This window comes from Ahaetulla prasina, chromosome 7, assembly GCF_028640845.1.
Source record: "Ahaetulla prasina isolate Xishuangbanna chromosome 7, ASM2864084v1, whole genome shotgun sequence".
Taxonomy (NCBI): domain Eukaryota; kingdom Metazoa; phylum Chordata; class Lepidosauria; order Squamata; family Colubridae; genus Ahaetulla; species Ahaetulla prasina.
The window spans coordinates 50,010,492-50,027,690 of NC_080545.1; the positions used below are offsets into that span (position 1 = coordinate 50,010,492).

Here is a 17,199-nt window from a genome sequence, read left to right on the forward strand (position 1 = left end):
TTTTTTCCTTCCAAAAGTGGGTGGAAATGTCTGTGTGTCTTATGGAGCGAATAAGGGCAACAGTGGTGAGTGGTGACAGCAATCCCCACCTCCTGGAACAGCTTATCAGTGGTATTCCAGGACGCTGATCCAGCCGCCAATCAGCTGCTTGGAGCCAAAGGCTCCAGCATTCCCTGGCGGAGGCAGCAGACACGGAGGAGACAGGCTGTTTGCTGCAAGGAAGCTAGCCAGATGAATGGAGGCAGAGGGAGGTATTTTTTTTCCTTGTTTTCCTCCTCTAAACCTAGGTGCATCTTATGGTCAGGAACATCTTATGGAGTGAAAAATATGGTAATTAAAACCCATGCAAGACAATGTAGTGTGATTCTAGGATGCAAACATTTTGATTGCTTCTTATGAGATACTTTCTCTGGCATTTATTTTCAGTCTGGATTAAAAAAAAATACTAGGCAAGTGTCTAATACCCTGAGCTACTACTATTACTACTAGTAATAACTTTACTATTTTAGCTTTATCACTATCTACTTTAACTTTCCAATTTATCGCTGCTGCTGCTATTACTACTACTACTACTACTACTCTTTATGGCTTGGTGCTCTTAAAAAATTGTAAGCTGTTGTGTGCTGTTTAAAAAAAAGAATGGAAACAGAAACCACATTTGTAATATCTAGTAAAAGACAACAAAGACAACAGATTTTTAAAAACGTATATTCAAAATACCTTTGTATAAACAGTAATACTACAGTGTAGTATCTTAATACAAATCAGTTCAATATTATTAACTGTTAAACTTTTATTATAAATTAAAATTTCTTTACAAAAATTGCACATAATAGAATTGATCACTCTTGAGGTTCTGATGCACTGGTATTTATAATAGAAACTGTACTCTTCAAGTTTTAGTCTCTGCCACAAGTCCAAAATGCAGAAAGGGATTAAGCTACCCTCATAGCCTCCAAGTACAAAAATCATACTTGTGGCCATGGCAGGTACTTTGCTTAAGAACGGGTGTTTTTGTTTAAATCCTGCAATCAAAACAAATCTCAGAAACAAAAAAGGAGACTGGGAAACAAGGACAGGGAAATAAAAAGCAAAACAAAACAGACTGGTCGTTTTTCATGTAAACAGGGCCCTCGTTATTAACTCCAAACATAGCTCTCTCAGGCATCAGTGTGAGTGTCAAGTGAAATCAGTAATAGCACAAAAGAAAATGAAAAGGAGGTTTTTAAAAAATTAATACATTTTATGTCTGTCATTGGGATGAGCTATACTTACGTACATGATGTTATGAGAGTCTGGCAGGGCCCAGAAGCAGGCCATAGAGGGCATCATTTATCCAAGGAGGCGCCATGTTAATGTTTCCAGGTTCAAGGAAAGCAAGCCAAAGAGACTTGATCTGCTCAGCACGGCTCATCTGCTTTACACAAGCCTAAAGCCAGAGATCAGCCTGGAGAATCATTCAAAATGATTTTGGCATTTGAGAGGACTTAGTACTGACTGCACCCAGCGTTCAGTGATTCGTGCTTTCTGTTCTGTAAGTGTTTAAATTTAAAAGCTCATCTAGGCTGATTCCAACCTCTTGGCACTTGGAAACTAGTTTTCTCAGGTTATCAGTTTTACCTCCTTCTGATGCTTCAAATAGGAACTGCTGTAAGAGATGGGGAAGCAGACATGAGATTTAGCCAGAGCTTGAATATCACCACATCAATGGACATGGGATATGCAGAAAATTGAAATGAAACCTTAAACTGAAACATAAGGAGAAAACATTACATCTTTCCACAGGGTTGCACAAAGAGGTAACTTCTGAAAGGCTCTCTGATATAAGTGATGGACCTGTAAAGGAGAGACAAAAAACAATTTGATGTTATCACTCAATAACAATTCTTTCTCATTTATTTCTACATCAAACTATCTTAATCAGTTTATAACACTAACTCTCATATATACTAGTAACCTCATTAAAACACACACACACACTAAATCCTACATATTTGAATTAATACCAAAACCTTATTTTCGTTCTTAGAATATAACTTTGTATTGTTTTGTTTTAAAAATAAAAATTTGTGCATGAAATCCTTATAACTGTTAATCTGGGAATAAAACTCACTAAGGAGGTATAGGTAGAATTATATTGTAAATGAGATGTCACAAGGTCAAAGGGAACTGAATTTAAATCAACCCAATTATCATGTGAAAGGACACAAGGCTACTAAAGTGGTGCAATTATATTGTTACTTGGAAGAAACTGAGCCACATGCCTTTTTTTTTTGCTCTTTCAAATGAACATAATGGATTGTTTGCAACAAAGAATAAAAAAAATTCTGCTGGAATGTATTTTAGGTACACATATGCACATCTAGCCTATCTGCTCCTGCTTCCCTTTCTTCTTTCAAGCAAGTAAACCAGGAAGAGGATAGTTTCACCTGATGTCTGAACTGTGGACTGAGGACAAGACTATATAATTAATTAAGAAACATAATTAATGTATGTAATTAATGTAAGAAAAAAATTATTAATAAAAATGTTATTAATAAAACATACTGTGACTGGCCTAAGGGTCCTGACTATTAAGATTGGACATCAGATCAAACTATTTCACTTCTTGATTTATTTATCTGTAATATGAAAGAAGAGCAAATTAATTCATATTTTGTAAAACCAGAATTCATGGCTTGATGTTATGTAAAATTTTATCCAATAGTACAATATCTGAATACTGAAAAGCATTACTAGGTTTTTTTTCTACAAAATAAACTACCACTGCTTTTATTCCTAACAGCATTGCTGCTGCTTCTTTATTAATAGAATGTAAGTAATAGATGAGACAAATTAAGAACCTTGGAACAATTATTCCCAAATTATTTCTATTTAGTATATTTTCCTTACATACCTCTCTTTGTCCCTTTAAAAAGCATTCAGCAGCAATGGCTCTGAAGGGAAGAAATAAAAATGATTTATTTTTACTGAATACTGAATATCTTTAAGGGAAGAACACTGGATATGGAATGAAACTATAAAATCCTGGAAAGTAATAGACTAATTCCCAATGATGACAATCTATAGTGAAGAGACAAAAAAGATCCATTTTATAAACAATCTTACATGAGCAAGACATTTCAGTTGTTCCCATTATGTACAAACACTGCAGACAATGATCAGTTCATCATCACTGGATAGTGCTATTATGATATATAAAGGGGAGGGTAGAAAGGAGGAGGAAACAGAAGTCAATAATTTGAATAGTACAACACTCCAAAGTAGCAACAAGGAAAGAATTTTTTTCCTTACTTATATACACAAAATATACTTACTTCTGAATTTTTTTTGTATGGGGAAGCAAGGTCCTCGCTTTAATATCGTGTACATTTCTAAACCAAAGAATATGAATTGGACTACAATGGAAAACCTTCCTAGTAGAAACTATTTTGAAGACTATTTCAGTTTTATGAAGCAAACCTTTTTAAACAAAGAAAACTACAACAGTATCTATCTTAACAGGTGTATGACTGTTGAATTACATTTTCCAGATGGCCAGGCATGTTGGCATATTATATGTAAACATCTTGGCTTGCAGTTTCAAAATTTGAATATTGTTTTCTTCCCAATACTGCTGAAGCAACCTGTAATTACAAAGAAGCATATGAGAAAATGTAATAATAGCTAAATCAACATGTTAAATAAAACTTTTTTTAAACTCCAGAAAAAGAAAATTCATTGCAAATTTAAGTTGAGGGTTCAAATTGATATGTATTAAGTAATTGAGTCCAGGGCAGAAATCTTAATCACTCAATAGGCGATTGACCAGTCCTTGCTTAAACACTTTCAGTGAAGGGGAGTTTGTAACCTCCTTCAGTAACTGATCTATAGGTAAACCACTGTTATTGCTTGACACTGTCAGGATAACTTCAGTGAAAACAACCAGGCTAAATTACACCAGAAAACATGTTACTAAAACATATATTTATATACTTTTTATTTCTTTTCTTTCAAAAGAAATTACTGATATTAAGGGGATTGGGACTCTGCTAGTTGAATAAACTCTGAAAACTGAACAGAAAATTTGGTATGAAGAGAGAAGTGATGAAATGAAAAGACTGGGATGAAAAAAACTGACCTGGTCAGACAGATAATTACTTAGATGTCCCAATGTATCTCTGGGACGACTGTTTTTAATATTAGTAATTACAGCACAACAAATGAATATTTCTATGAAAAGTTTATTAAGACTCTTATTTATTAGTTATTAATTGGTATTAATTACTAATACTAATTAGTTAACTAATAGACAACAGGCAGACCTACTCAAAAGACTGAAATCTACTAAGTATTAAATGCTGGCTTAATGCTAATGAAACCATCTCTTGAGCCATCTTCTTGCATTCATTTCCTAGATTAATGTCAGTTTCTGAATCCAATGTATGTCATTTGCTTCTTTTACTGCCTGAACAAACTTTCAATTCTGTGTCCCAAATGTGCTTTTTCTAAAAGGTAACTGGACTTTCAGCTCTTCAGAGCTGAAGCAGCTTTTTGGATGAGAAGCGAAACATCTTCAAAGAAAAACAAGTAAGTCCAGTTGCCTCTTGGAAAAAGCAGCTTTGAGACAACCATGACCTGGATGACTGAGAATCTCCATAGGCTTTCAATTGTGTGATTTTTAAATGAAATCAAGTTCCACCAAAGTGCTCCTCTAGGTTGTACAGTAAGTCCAAAAGCCACGGGAAAAACACATTAACATTAACAGTTTGTTCTGTGTCCAATCACACTTGGCCAATAAAAAAAATTCTATTCTATTCTATTCTAGTTTAGCACTAAACTATTATTGTGCCCAATATTCTCTTATAGACTTTCTGGATAATATTTATAGTTTGAGAACCATATTTATGTTTAGAGAACTAGGATGCTAAGAAGATCATTTTCACCATTCAACAAACTTTCTAAGCTGCAACTGTATATTGGCTCAGTACACAAGATTGGATGACTGGGAAGGAGGAAAAAGAGGTGGGCTCAGAATGGAAGAATCACAAATATTTGTGTAAAGGTCCTTGAGTGGTTCAGGCTGTAAGATAGCCTGTTATTAAAACACAGCTGCCTGCAATTATTACAGGTTCTAGTCCCACCAGGCCCAAGGTTGACTCAGCCTTCCATCGTTTATAAGGTAGGTAAAATGAGGACCCAGATTGTTGGGGGGGCAATAAAGTTGACTTTGTAAATATACAAATAGAATGAGCCTTACACACTGTAAGCCGCCCTGAGTCTTCGGAGAAGGGCGGGATATAAATGTAAATAATATAATATAATATAATAATATATATATATATTATATATATATATATATGTTTTCTGAGGTTTTCACGGGTGTTTGTATATAGGTCTTTGGTTGTTCGGGTTTTCTCCCGTGTAAAATTGGAAGTGTCTTGGCGACGTTTCGACGAAGTCTCATTCGTCATCTTCAGGCTTCAGCTTCGTGCTTCTGGGAGCAATGTGTGATCGCAGCTGTTTCTTCTGGACCAGAAGCCAGACCGCAGCTGCAACATTAGCCATTTCAAACCCCTCCAATCCATTCATGCAGCAGACTGACACCCACTATGAAGATGTAGCAAGACCACAAAGCCAAACAACAGCTATGCAGCTCACCAGCTCAAATCCCCCTGCAGCACAGACTAGACTGAGCACAACCAAGCCCCCACCAACATAGGACACACCCCCATCCAATCAGAGCACAGAAAACCCCCCACCCAATCAGAGCCCAGCCAAGCCCCCACCCAATCAGTTCAAACCCCCTCTAGCAGTTAAAAGGAAGAAACAGCTGCGATCACACATTGCTCCCAGAAGCACGAAGCTGAAGCCTGAAGATGACGAATGAGACTTCGAAACGTCGCCAAGACACTTCCAATTTTACAGGGAGAAAACCCGAACAACCAAAGACCTATATATATATATATATATATATATATATATATATATATATATATATATATATATATATATATATATATATATATATATATACACACACACACACACACACACACACACACACACACACACACATATATACACACATAGGCACACCCACATATATATACACACATATACACACAGATATATACATATATATATATATATATATATATATATTGCCCAGATGCTTCTCCTACAGGACTACACTAGTTTTTTTCCTAGCCCCCAGTCTGATCCAGCCCTTTTCAGAATCAATTTTTTTATCACCAGCTTCATCTCTCACATCAAATTCAGTCTAGTCCGTTTTCAGACAGTTACTATTCACACAGCTCATTTACCTAATTACATTCCACAGGATTTAAAAGAATAAAAAGAAGCACATATATAAACTTTTAGATGTTCCCAGTAATATGTCTTACTTGAATGCAAGTCCAGGATTCGAAGGCATGGTAGAACAAAACCGTTCCAAAGCTTTGGAATGCTGAGTCTTTGGAATACAACTCAGATAGAAGGAAATTACCTGAAAGGTTAATTTTGAAAACATTAGAGGCTCCCATTTATTTATTTTTTAAAACCCTGTCCTCTAGTTTAATAAGTGAGAAAATAGCATGCATACTTTTGAATTCAGAGTTAAGTTGGACTGACCAACACCTATCAAAATAAGACTATTTTGGGATAGTCCATCATACATCACTGTTACCTACTTGTTTCACAGGAAGGAGAAGCATGCCATCTAATTTCAGATTGGCATGCATAAGCAACTCTAGTGGGGGTTTGTTTATTTTTAATCCTGCTTTTATTATTTTTAAAAATAATTCAAAGCAGTAAACAATACACCTTCCTGGGCCCAAATAGTGAGAGAATCAGAAGAAACATCATTGGAAGCTATATGGTGTTGCTGCAAAACCTGGGGATGATTATGTTGATTGTTGTATTATTTGCAGATTTTAATGGCAAGAACTCTGCAACTGCTGGCTTTTGATAAAGGGGGAGTAAGCCATATGTGATGATAGTCCAGTTGAGCTCTGAAACAGAACTGATGCCTTTGCTATTGGCTTCAGACCCCAAGGACCCAGATGGCATTAACCTTTTTCTGGGCACAGTCTGAAGTGATGAGGATATGGTGGTGTGGACAACCTTCAATACCTGACCACACAAAAGTATTCTTAGTCTTGAAGACCAACTATGATTTGCTTTGTAAGGTTCTTTCCTTTCCTCCAAGCAGAATGGAGGCAAGTAATTTCCTTAGATAGTCAGCAGCTTACTACCATATTTGGTGCACCTATTAATTGGTGTCTTCTGGGTCATCAGTACATGGAAATCAGTGAAGAGGAATAAAAAGGGGAAGATAAAATAAAAATACAAAGCAGAAAAATAATACCTAGCAGAAAATGGAAAGAATAATATAAAAGAACAAAAAGACCAAGCAAATGTCTAAGGAACTCTTGGATGTACTATTATAGCAGTGATAAAAAGAAAATAAAGTAGATCAGGCAAACTTTTCTAATTAATATTGCGAGATTCTGATTAACTTATGTTGAACCACAGACACAATGAAAAAACAGCCATGATAACTCTCTCAATGCAAGTAACCTGAAATTATCATAATACCATTAAGTTTTGATAGAGGACAATATTTATATCTCAGGGTTGAAATGAAGGGCCCTTGGTACTCTGTAAGTTTGATTGTTTTCTTGCAAACATTTCATTAAGGTCAGGTAAATGTCAGCACTGATGATGTTACCTAGTTGAGTAATGATATGTCTGCAAGAAAACAACCAAGCTCAGAAAGCACCAAGGATCATTACATTTCTTCCTCCATTCCACCTGAAAGTGTTGATTTCAACATCAAAATTTCTCCTGCCCTCTCCCAAGCTCTGATGGGTCGTTATAACATTTTGGCTAATTGAGGGTCTCAAAACTTTGCTTGTAATGTTGCTTATATTAGGTTTGCTTTACTGTGGTTTTTGAAATATTGTACCTTGTTATGAAATTCATAGTTGGTCCAGTAATCAGCAGTGCTAAATGGAATAGAGTAACGTGTTGGGACTGTAACAAGACATCTGTTCACAAGATCAGTAAAAAGCTTGAATTCTTGAACTTGATTGTTGGATTTGACAATTTTGTCATTCATGAAAACAAGGTAACTGGAAAATACAAGTAAAACTCATATTTGAATACTTCTGAATGTGCTATTAAATATCCTTAAAACATAGATTTTTCACAGCTTTGGGGATCTCAGGGAGTGTTTACACAGTGGTTTTATAAGCTCAAGTAATTGTTGTTCATCTGATTCTTGGGTTTGAAACAAGAGGCAACACAGATCCCCACCTTCCTGGCCTTTTGGAAGAGCGTTAAAAGACCTGGCTCTGCCAACTGGCCTGGGGGTCCAAGAGTACCATGCAATGTGGGGGTGACTGTGAGCTGAAGACATTTCCTCTTCCTTTTCACTTTGATACTGTCCCTTTTAATTTTGTTTTAATCTGGTTTTTAACTTGTTTCTAACTATAGCTTTAGTATCACTTATTTTTTTATCTATAAACTACCCAGAGGCATGCACGTATAATGGACAATATAGAAATTTGATATATAAATAAATATGCTAGCTAAATAAATAGTCAAGTAATGTTTCATCATTTATACTTACTCCATCCAAATCTGCTGAACTATTTCCTCTTGCATGACTGCTCCCAGTGCTGCCTCAAATGCATCTGTTGCTTCTATAGAACTTCCATGAAGAGATTGATATAAACTATATAAAAAGAACCATTTTTGTAACCAAACACATACTCTTTTTGCTAAAAGAAAAGGACAATGGAGGAAGCTGACATTTAGAACCAAAAATATGCTTTAGTTTGCACACAACACTAAAATGGTTTAGTTTATGTGCACAGATTTGTAAAGAACTCAAAGTTTTGAGCTCATTTTCTTCTCCTCTCAAAACACTGCATAGCAGAACAAAAATTCCACTTGCCTTTATTTCGCTGTTTACAAGTACTTTTTATATAAAAGATTCTGTTTTAATACAATCTGAACTCCGAAACAAAATTTTAGGCATTGATTAGAATTTTGAAATAATAAAACAGGATTAATGAAAAATCAAATTTGATTTCTTTGCCTAGAGCTATGATGGCAAAGGAATAGTAAATTCATTCTTATGTATATAAACCAAACCTGTATTTTAATTTTTAAAAGTCAGCAGACAGCATACAATAGACAAGCATACCAGTCTTACACATAAATGATTAAATTCAAAACCAAGAGACAAATTTTATATTTTGATTAATACTTTCAAAACAAATGCTACTGTCAAAATAAAGAAGTTGCATTCAATAGGGAAATAAGCCAATATGAAGAACATTCATGTGGGAAAAAGTATTCACAAGTTACAATTTCCAGAATATACATTCTTACATTCCTTCCCTTTTGCTTAAACTACTGAAATGAAGAAAAAAAGGCTTATTGTAAGCAAGGCAGCTTTTATTTTTAAATGTGGTGGAGGAAATGGGGTGGTGCTTTAATCAGTTGGTCACACCATCATGTTGACTTTTTTATACCTCACACAGACATTGATGTGGAAGATTTTGAGTTTTGTTCTCTTTGAATACCCAAAATAAATACTTGAATTCTGAATTTTTTTATTAAAAAGTATGTACTCCTTCTTTTCATTAGGTAGAATTTAGGATTCTAGAAAAAAACAAACCCTAAGACATTCCCATCTTTCCAAATTTTTCCATCCTTACCTCCTAACACTAACTTGTAAACTGAAATGCAGAAGGGCACTACACAAAGGCACAATACGAACAAATTTTCAACAAAAATCTCACCAGTATATCTGCCACAGGTAAGGAATCTGCTGGTTTAAAATGTCTTCCATAAAATTTCCCTTATACAAGGGTGGTGTAAATTCAATTGGCATTGGAAAATTCAAAAAATACCTACAACAAAAATCTGCTTTTAGTATGTTTACTATATAGAACTAATATTATATAACAAACTTTATAAACATATAGCAAAAATCAAAGTCCAAATGCTAGGTTAGCTATTTAGTAGGAATCAAATTAGTTTCTGCAACAAACGCGTGACTGCAAATTACAGCAGGTGCAAAATTTTCCCATCCATACTACTAGGACAATATTGTATCTAGATGTTGCACAGAATTTTAATTAATAAGAGGAATTATAAGTACTAATACACTGATGAAAGGACTTACAAAACCTAAAAGGTGGCAGCTGCTAGGGGTTATTTCAGAAGTTAAGAAGTGGGAGAAATTCATTTTAACATCTGCATCATTATTTTCTTCAGTTCATCTAATTAACTTGATTAGCTCAGCCAGAATTTTCAACAGAGAAAAAGAATAGCTTCTCTGAGTAACTGAGTAATTTCAGCACTGCTTTTAGTAACAGTGAGTTGAATTTAATCTAACAAAAACCAAAGCCCAATATAATATCATAATTATAATAATGTATGAACAGTGATCTGTGTGCAGAAATAAAATAGTGGATATAATATTGACACAAGCCTGAAAACAAAATTTATTAGTAACAAAATTGTTGTCTAGTGGAATGAGAACCTAAATGCATGAAGCACAAACTAAATATGCGAAATCCTTTCATTAAATAGTAGACAAATGGAAATAATTGATTTTCCTGAAAATATGCTTATTGGATTGGAACTTGACAATGTATGGCTATAATTTCTACAAATACACGTATGCTACAATTTCTACATCGAAAATGAGGGTAATTCAATGTAGAATAAAACAGCAGCCAGGCTTACCGTAATAAATCTACAGGATGGTTTTCTTGAGGAACATACTCAAAAAATGCAGCAACAAAGGCTTGCAATAGTGCAGGAATACTATCTGATCTATTCTGTCATAAAAGAATTAAATCTGATGTTAGCTTACATCATAGAAATCCAGTACAATTATGTAAAAACATTTCAATGATTTTTGAAACTAAATCAATTAAATGAGCTGTCATATGGAAATATTAAAAGTAAAACATTAGTAATTATATAAAAGCAGAAAAAGAGGGCACCTGAATAGTCAGAGAGATTACTCAGAAGCAACAAAACAAGACCAAATTAACATTTTGTAATTTATATATAAAAAGAATACAAAAATCCCTTTCAGGTATAAAACAAAGGTATGAAAAATCCATCTAGTATGTTGTCACCAGCATACCTTTGTCATCAAGTTCTACGTCATCTACCCAATAAACCAGAACATTCAGATTCGTATCTCAATCTTCTAACATGTAAACAACTGATTTGGATAAGACATATTTTTACCCTATTCTACAGCAATCTCCACTACATCTCATGATAAAGTTGTCATTTTGCATTGGAAATACTCTAACAAATAATGAAACAAGTTGTTTTACCTGCATCATGAAAAAATTGCACATAAAGTAAAAAACCTGGGCATTCTGAGGATTCTTCTCAAATGCCGAAAGCCACACGTCGCAAGCTCTTTCAATCTCTCCTGTTCTCAAATACAAATCAACTAGAGTCTTCAAAAGATGACAGTCAAAAGGATTTAATTTCAGAAGTGATTTACTCAGTTCAATAGCAGCTTCCCACCTTGAATGAAATCAGTGAAGTTTTCCATGAACATCTTCATAGATTATTTAAAATATTAAAAGAATGAAATACAAAAGCCATTCAATTTTTTTAAAAAACCACTCCTCTCTTACGGCAGCACTCAGCTAATATTCCCTGGCCTATCTAAAAACACTAAGAAGAGTTGTGTCTGATTATTATTATACAGGAAACTCTAAGAACTGCAGAATTGAAATTTCCCAGAAAGCAATGTCAAGCCCCTTGTGCTGCATAATGCTGCCAAGAAAATCTTTTAGCCACACCCAAAGTCAGCAGGAGCTGAACTTGATTCAAATTTGTCAACAGAAACATGAACATGGTAGCTTATGGCTCCTTGCGGTCCTTATGGCTGTGAGCTTGGACACCTGCTCTTCAGACCATTCCCCTGTCTTGTTTAAGGACTTTAGTGAGGGAGCAGGTTGTGTGAATGGGATAAAAGGAGGGACTTGTTCCTTCACATCTTCAGGAGGTCTTGGTTCACCTCTTCAATAAGCCATTGCTCATTCAGTACCTAACATTCACTTTTTATGGAAGCTGGTTGAGGAGGTTATTGCCCCATTCTGATGCAACCACTATTGCTCTGTTTGATACCATCAACCATTTCTCTTTCACAATCAGCTCTGTGGATGGGGCATGAAGCATTATATTGTGCTGGTTTGCCTACTTTCTTTAGGATCGATCCTGTAGGGGAACAGGTCTCGGCTGCTACTATTCAAGAGCTACGTGAAGCCATTGGGTGAGCTCATTCACTGCCATGGGGTGAGGTATCATATGTATGTTAATGATACCCAATTATGTATTTCTGCACCTGGTGAATTAAGTAATGCTGTTGCTGTCTTATCCTGGTGTCTGGAAGCTGAAGGGATCTGGAGTGGTAACGATAGGCTTCAGCTGAAGCCTGGCAAGACTGAGTGACTTCGGGTGTTGGGACCATCCATTTCTGGGGCTATGCCCTTGAAGAGTATCCAAAAGTTTTAGTTGGTACAGAATACAGTAGTATGGGAAATTAAGTGTATTTGTTGGAATGGCAGACATTATATTTCTGCTGTTTCAGTGCACTGGTTGCCAGTTTGCTTCAGGTCCAATTCAAGATGCTGGTTTTTACCTTTAAAGTCTTCCCTGGCATGGGTATCAGGCCCAGAACTTACAATCACATGTAGTAATTCTTCCAAACTGAATTCTTTATAGTTTCACCTCTACAGATAAAATCTTGGCAGACTGAGGACACTACTATCTGCAGCTACAATATATTCTGTGAACTATTAGGGAATGGCTGTCCTTTACCCTTTTTTTCTCAGACATGATCTCTGGGCTGAGTTGCCGGCTACTCCCCTGGAATGCACCCTGGGGATCCAATTTCTCACTACATTTCATCACATTGGGCCAGGTTATTTGAGAGTCTGCATCTTCCCATCCCAATTACATCTGTCTGTCCCAGATGTAATTGGGATGGGAAGAGATCCAACAGAAGAATTGCAGATGCTCTATAACCCGTCTGCTAATTACATTCAGCAGGACCCTGGAGGCAGACCATTTCTGCCATAGTGCCCATAGGTTTGGTTCATCCCTGTTCATTTTTTACAATGTCATCGGGCTTGAGAGCTGAGCCCTTGGTGAGTTGCTGAGGTGGCTTTACTGCTGTATCTGTCACACTCTCATTGCCTCTTAAAAATTGTAATATTTTTTAATGGTTGAACTGTTTTTATATTGTTTTTTAATGTTTTTTTAATTTTGTGCCACCCAGAGACACATTTTATGAGATGGGCAGTATATATAATAAAACTCTTTTTAGTCTTCTAATATAAGTAATATTAGGATAGAAACAGCTGGTCCTAGAATATAATGGAAGGATCATACAAAAAAAGTAAATTTTTCAATAATAACAAACCTTTCTAACAGCTGCTGCAAAACAATCATATTTCTGTACAAAGGAAGACAAAAAATTCTTTTCTCAGTGGAAGCATCCTCACTAGTACATGATTGGATGGCATCTAAAATAATTCAGAAACAAAAAAAAAATTACACACTTAAGAAATATAAAATTTTGTCACTCAATACATATATGTAATTGCATCCACATTATTTACTACACTCAACTTTAGTACAATCTTCAACACTAGTTTTATAAAATTGATGTTTATGAACCAATTGAGTAAGATTACAGGGGTGATCTCCAGTTGCATTGAGACGTTTCTAGCGAAGGGGCAGTTTGCAGTGATGGCTTTCTAGAACAATATTAACATTATCTGTGCCTATTTAGAAAGAAGCCTCACTAAGATAGATATATTTACTCTAAATTAATGTACAAAGGACTAAAATCAATGCTTGATAATCAGTAATAGCACACCGTATCATAATTACAGTATACATACTATTAAATATTACTTTAAGAATTAAACCAATTACCTTCAAATAAAGCTAACAGAGTATCAGGATTAGCTTTAACATCTTCCATTGTTTTCCAAGGTATCAAAAAGGACTCCTTTTTCATTAATTTTGAAGGGTTGCTATTGGCAGGATCATAGAATTTAACTGGAAGATTTCCAAATTCAATCAAATGTATGTAGGAAAGCCAAGCTAAGCAACGGTCACTTACAGTCAGATGTTGCACTATGATCTTATCACTTGCTGACTTCAGAGCATTCTGTGAAACAGAAAAGAATATAATCTTAAACTTGCCATGCCTCCCTCAGAGGACGTCTCATCAAGGAGGAGATTGAACCTTCACATTGAAGAGATTAAAGGTTCAATCTCTTTGAGCAGATGGCTCTACAAGTCCTAAACCTCGAAACTGGATCTTCTAAAGCATGGGTGTCAAGTTGCTGTCATGTGATGCTGAGGACCTTTTTCTTTCGCGGAGCTGGGGCAGGTGTGGCCTGTGTGTGATGCATCCAGCCCAGGGGCCATAAACTTCATACCCCTGTTCTAAAAGCACTTTTTTCAGATCTAGACTTTTTAGAGGATAAGAATTGCCCAGATCAAAAGGCATCATTTCAACCAAGATGTAAATCTAAACAAAAGCTGACTTGTGAGACTTACTTATCTTAGATAGAAAGAGAGGGAGGGAGGGGTAATTTTCTTCATGAAACAAAATCAACAGCCACAGGAATAAGAATTGGAATTTCTGTATACTGATTTTTTGATCCTGCCTTGCATTCTGAACTATTAATTATTAACATAATTTTAAAGAGACCAATTAAGAATAAAGCCAACAGTAACAGAAAGTAATTTCATCTTCTAGAAGGGACAAAAAAGAGCTGCTATGCATTTTATACATAGGATGAGTCGATTTTAAATGTACTTTGATTTCCAGTCATCATTCTTGTGACTTTTGTGCATTATACAATAGTTGTCAAAAATGACTGGTGAACAAACAGGGATTCCTCTTTCTTTTCACATTATTTGATAAAAATTAGAATGTTCCCATTGCTCATTTTTTCTATTATTATTTTTTTATTCAGAGCATGCACTAGCCCAGTGATGGCAAACCTTTTTGGCACCGAGTGCGGGAAAGGACATGTGTCTGGGCCGCAAACAGGAAGTGGAGCTGCTCGGGGCGTATGTGTGCACCTGAAAATGAACTTCCAGTTTCAACTATTATTTATTATTATTATTATTTATTTGATTTTTATACCACCCTTCTCCCGAAGGACTCAGGGCGGTGTACAGGCAACAATAAAATACAGACACTACAGTATACAATTACAACTACAGAACTTCCTGTTTCAGACAGTTACTCTTCCGGGTTTCTGGCACGCATGACAATCAGCTGGCCAGTGCGCATGCTCACGCAGGAAAACAGAAGACCAGCTCTTCCAGTTTTTGGCACCGCCTCATGCAAAAAGGCCAGCTGATCATCACGTGTACATGCACACCAGAAACCCGGAAGAGGAATGGGCGACGCCGCGATACCAGGCAACATGGCTCCACATGCCACTTTGGGCATGCATGCCATAAGTTCGCCATCATGGCACTAGCCTCTGCAAGATATGTCAAACTATCAATAAATTCCAATTATTTGGATAAAATTATAACATTATAATATAAGCAAATACCTGAAATAATGCAACGGCGTTTTGATACTTTCCAGTAAAGAGACTTAAGTGAACTCTATACAGTAACATCTCCAGCAAGTGAAAGGACCAAATATTCACATTCTCCTCATTCTTTGGAGCTTTCATCAGGAATTGTAACATTCTTCCACATACATAATCCTTTCCATCATATGAGTTTTCAAGACTGAGAAACTGAACAATAGTTGGGAGAAAACATTCACTCTTAACCATAAGAATCACTTTGGCTTTATGAAGTAAAATTACAAAAGATTTCCAAAGATAAGCTCTTAAATTTATTCAGGTTATTTCTGAGACTTTCTGTCCCCAACTGTGTCTGGGTGTGCATGCTCTAGGTCCTTCCACGATACAGTGTCATTTAATGGGACCCAGAAACATGAGTTCTCTGTCATGGCACATGCCCTATGAAACAGCATCTTCTCTGAGATCCAGGAAGCCCTAACCCTGTTAGCCTTCCAAAACACTCAGAACATTTGATTTTTCCATCAGGTGTCAGGACCAGGTTATTAATAAGAGTGTTTGCTATAATTCTTCAGCTTCCAAATTTTCATATCATATATTTAAAAAAATCTAATAAATAACGGCAAATGGGGAAATATTTTTGTACTATTAAAAGACTTTTACTAAAGAGTTCTTAAACATGTATCAGTCAATTATATCAATATATTTCAAAAATATTCCATGGTAACTTTCCATGCACATCTGCAGGATCGCTTTTCCCCAAGCGATAGGACATATACCTGTCCTATCAGAATATTACTACTTTGGAGTAGAACAGAAGGAGCTGGAAGAGACCTTGAAGGTCTCCTAGTCCAGCCCCCTGCTCAAGCAGGAGAACCTATGAGTAGAAAGTATGCTTTTTCTGTGGCAGCCCCTGCCCTATGGAACATGCTTCCACTGAAGTTTGGTAGGTCTCTACCCTCTTAGCCTTCTGAAAAGCACCATAGACCTGGCTTTTCCCCCAAGCACTGGGACAGGAGAGGTAACTGCATGTTAGAAGTTTGACATGACAGCCAAGTTTTTATTTCTAATGCTTATGCTTTAATAATTTTCATGTGGTTTTTATGTTGTTTTAATTCTTGACTGGGAGATACTCAGATCTTGGTATAAGATGTGGAGGGATATATGAATGTTTTAAATAAATAAAATATAACTTACTGTCCACCATATCTTATAAGTAGGAGCATATTCCACTGCTGTCTCACACATTTCCTGCACTTCTTCCTTAAGCCCTCTTTTTGAAAACAGCTTGAGATAATGACACCAGATTTCAGAATTGTCTTTGTTATTTTCTAGTGCTCGGGCCAAAACATTTAAAGCTGAATCCAAGCATTCAGCAGATGATCTTTGTAAAAACAAATGGGAAATAAGAAAATACTTTAACAATTTGTAGAGACGCAGCCATTTTGGTATGTTGTTGAAAAGGTTATAGTAGCTTAAATTAACAGATTTATCATGACATAAACTTTCTTGCATTGCAGCATTTGCAACTAAGATTTGCTGCCAGCTAACGTTCTTAGAGTATTTGCCAGTTATTTTCTGAAAAAAATTAAGT

At 35.8% G+C, this 17,199-nt stretch overlaps 1 protein-coding gene across 1 annotated transcript in view; it reads right to left on the reverse strand.

The window, feature by feature from the left end:
- Window positions 1-903: 903 nt before the first annotated feature.
- ZFC3H1 (zinc finger C3H1-type containing) overlaps window positions 904-17,199 on the reverse strand; it is a 53,376-nt gene continuing 37,080 nt past the window's right edge. Inside the window, exons 22-35 of the mRNA XM_058189876.1 lie at window positions 16,803-16,989; window positions 15,627-15,818; window positions 13,978-14,215; window positions 13,460-13,562; window positions 11,355-11,553; window positions 10,747-10,841; window positions 9,795-9,905; window positions 8,615-8,719; window positions 7,949-8,114; window positions 6,387-6,487; window positions 3,525-3,626; window positions 2,897-2,936; window positions 1,774-1,836; window positions 904-1,648 (exon numbers count right to left, since the gene is read on the reverse strand). Of these exons, the coding sequence (XP_058045859.1) occupies window positions 1,511-1,648; window positions 1,774-1,836; window positions 2,897-2,936; window positions 3,525-3,626; window positions 6,387-6,487; window positions 7,949-8,114; window positions 8,615-8,719; window positions 9,795-9,905; window positions 10,747-10,841; window positions 11,355-11,553; window positions 13,460-13,562; window positions 13,978-14,215; window positions 15,627-15,818; window positions 16,803-16,989 (1,840 nt within the window). The 3' untranslated portion in view covers window positions 904-1,510. The remainder of the gene's footprint in view (window positions 1,649-1,773; window positions 1,837-2,896; window positions 2,937-3,524; window positions 3,627-6,386; window positions 6,488-7,948; window positions 8,115-8,614; window positions 8,720-9,794; window positions 9,906-10,746; window positions 10,842-11,354; window positions 11,554-13,459; window positions 13,563-13,977; window positions 14,216-15,626; window positions 15,819-16,802; window positions 16,990-17,199) is intronic.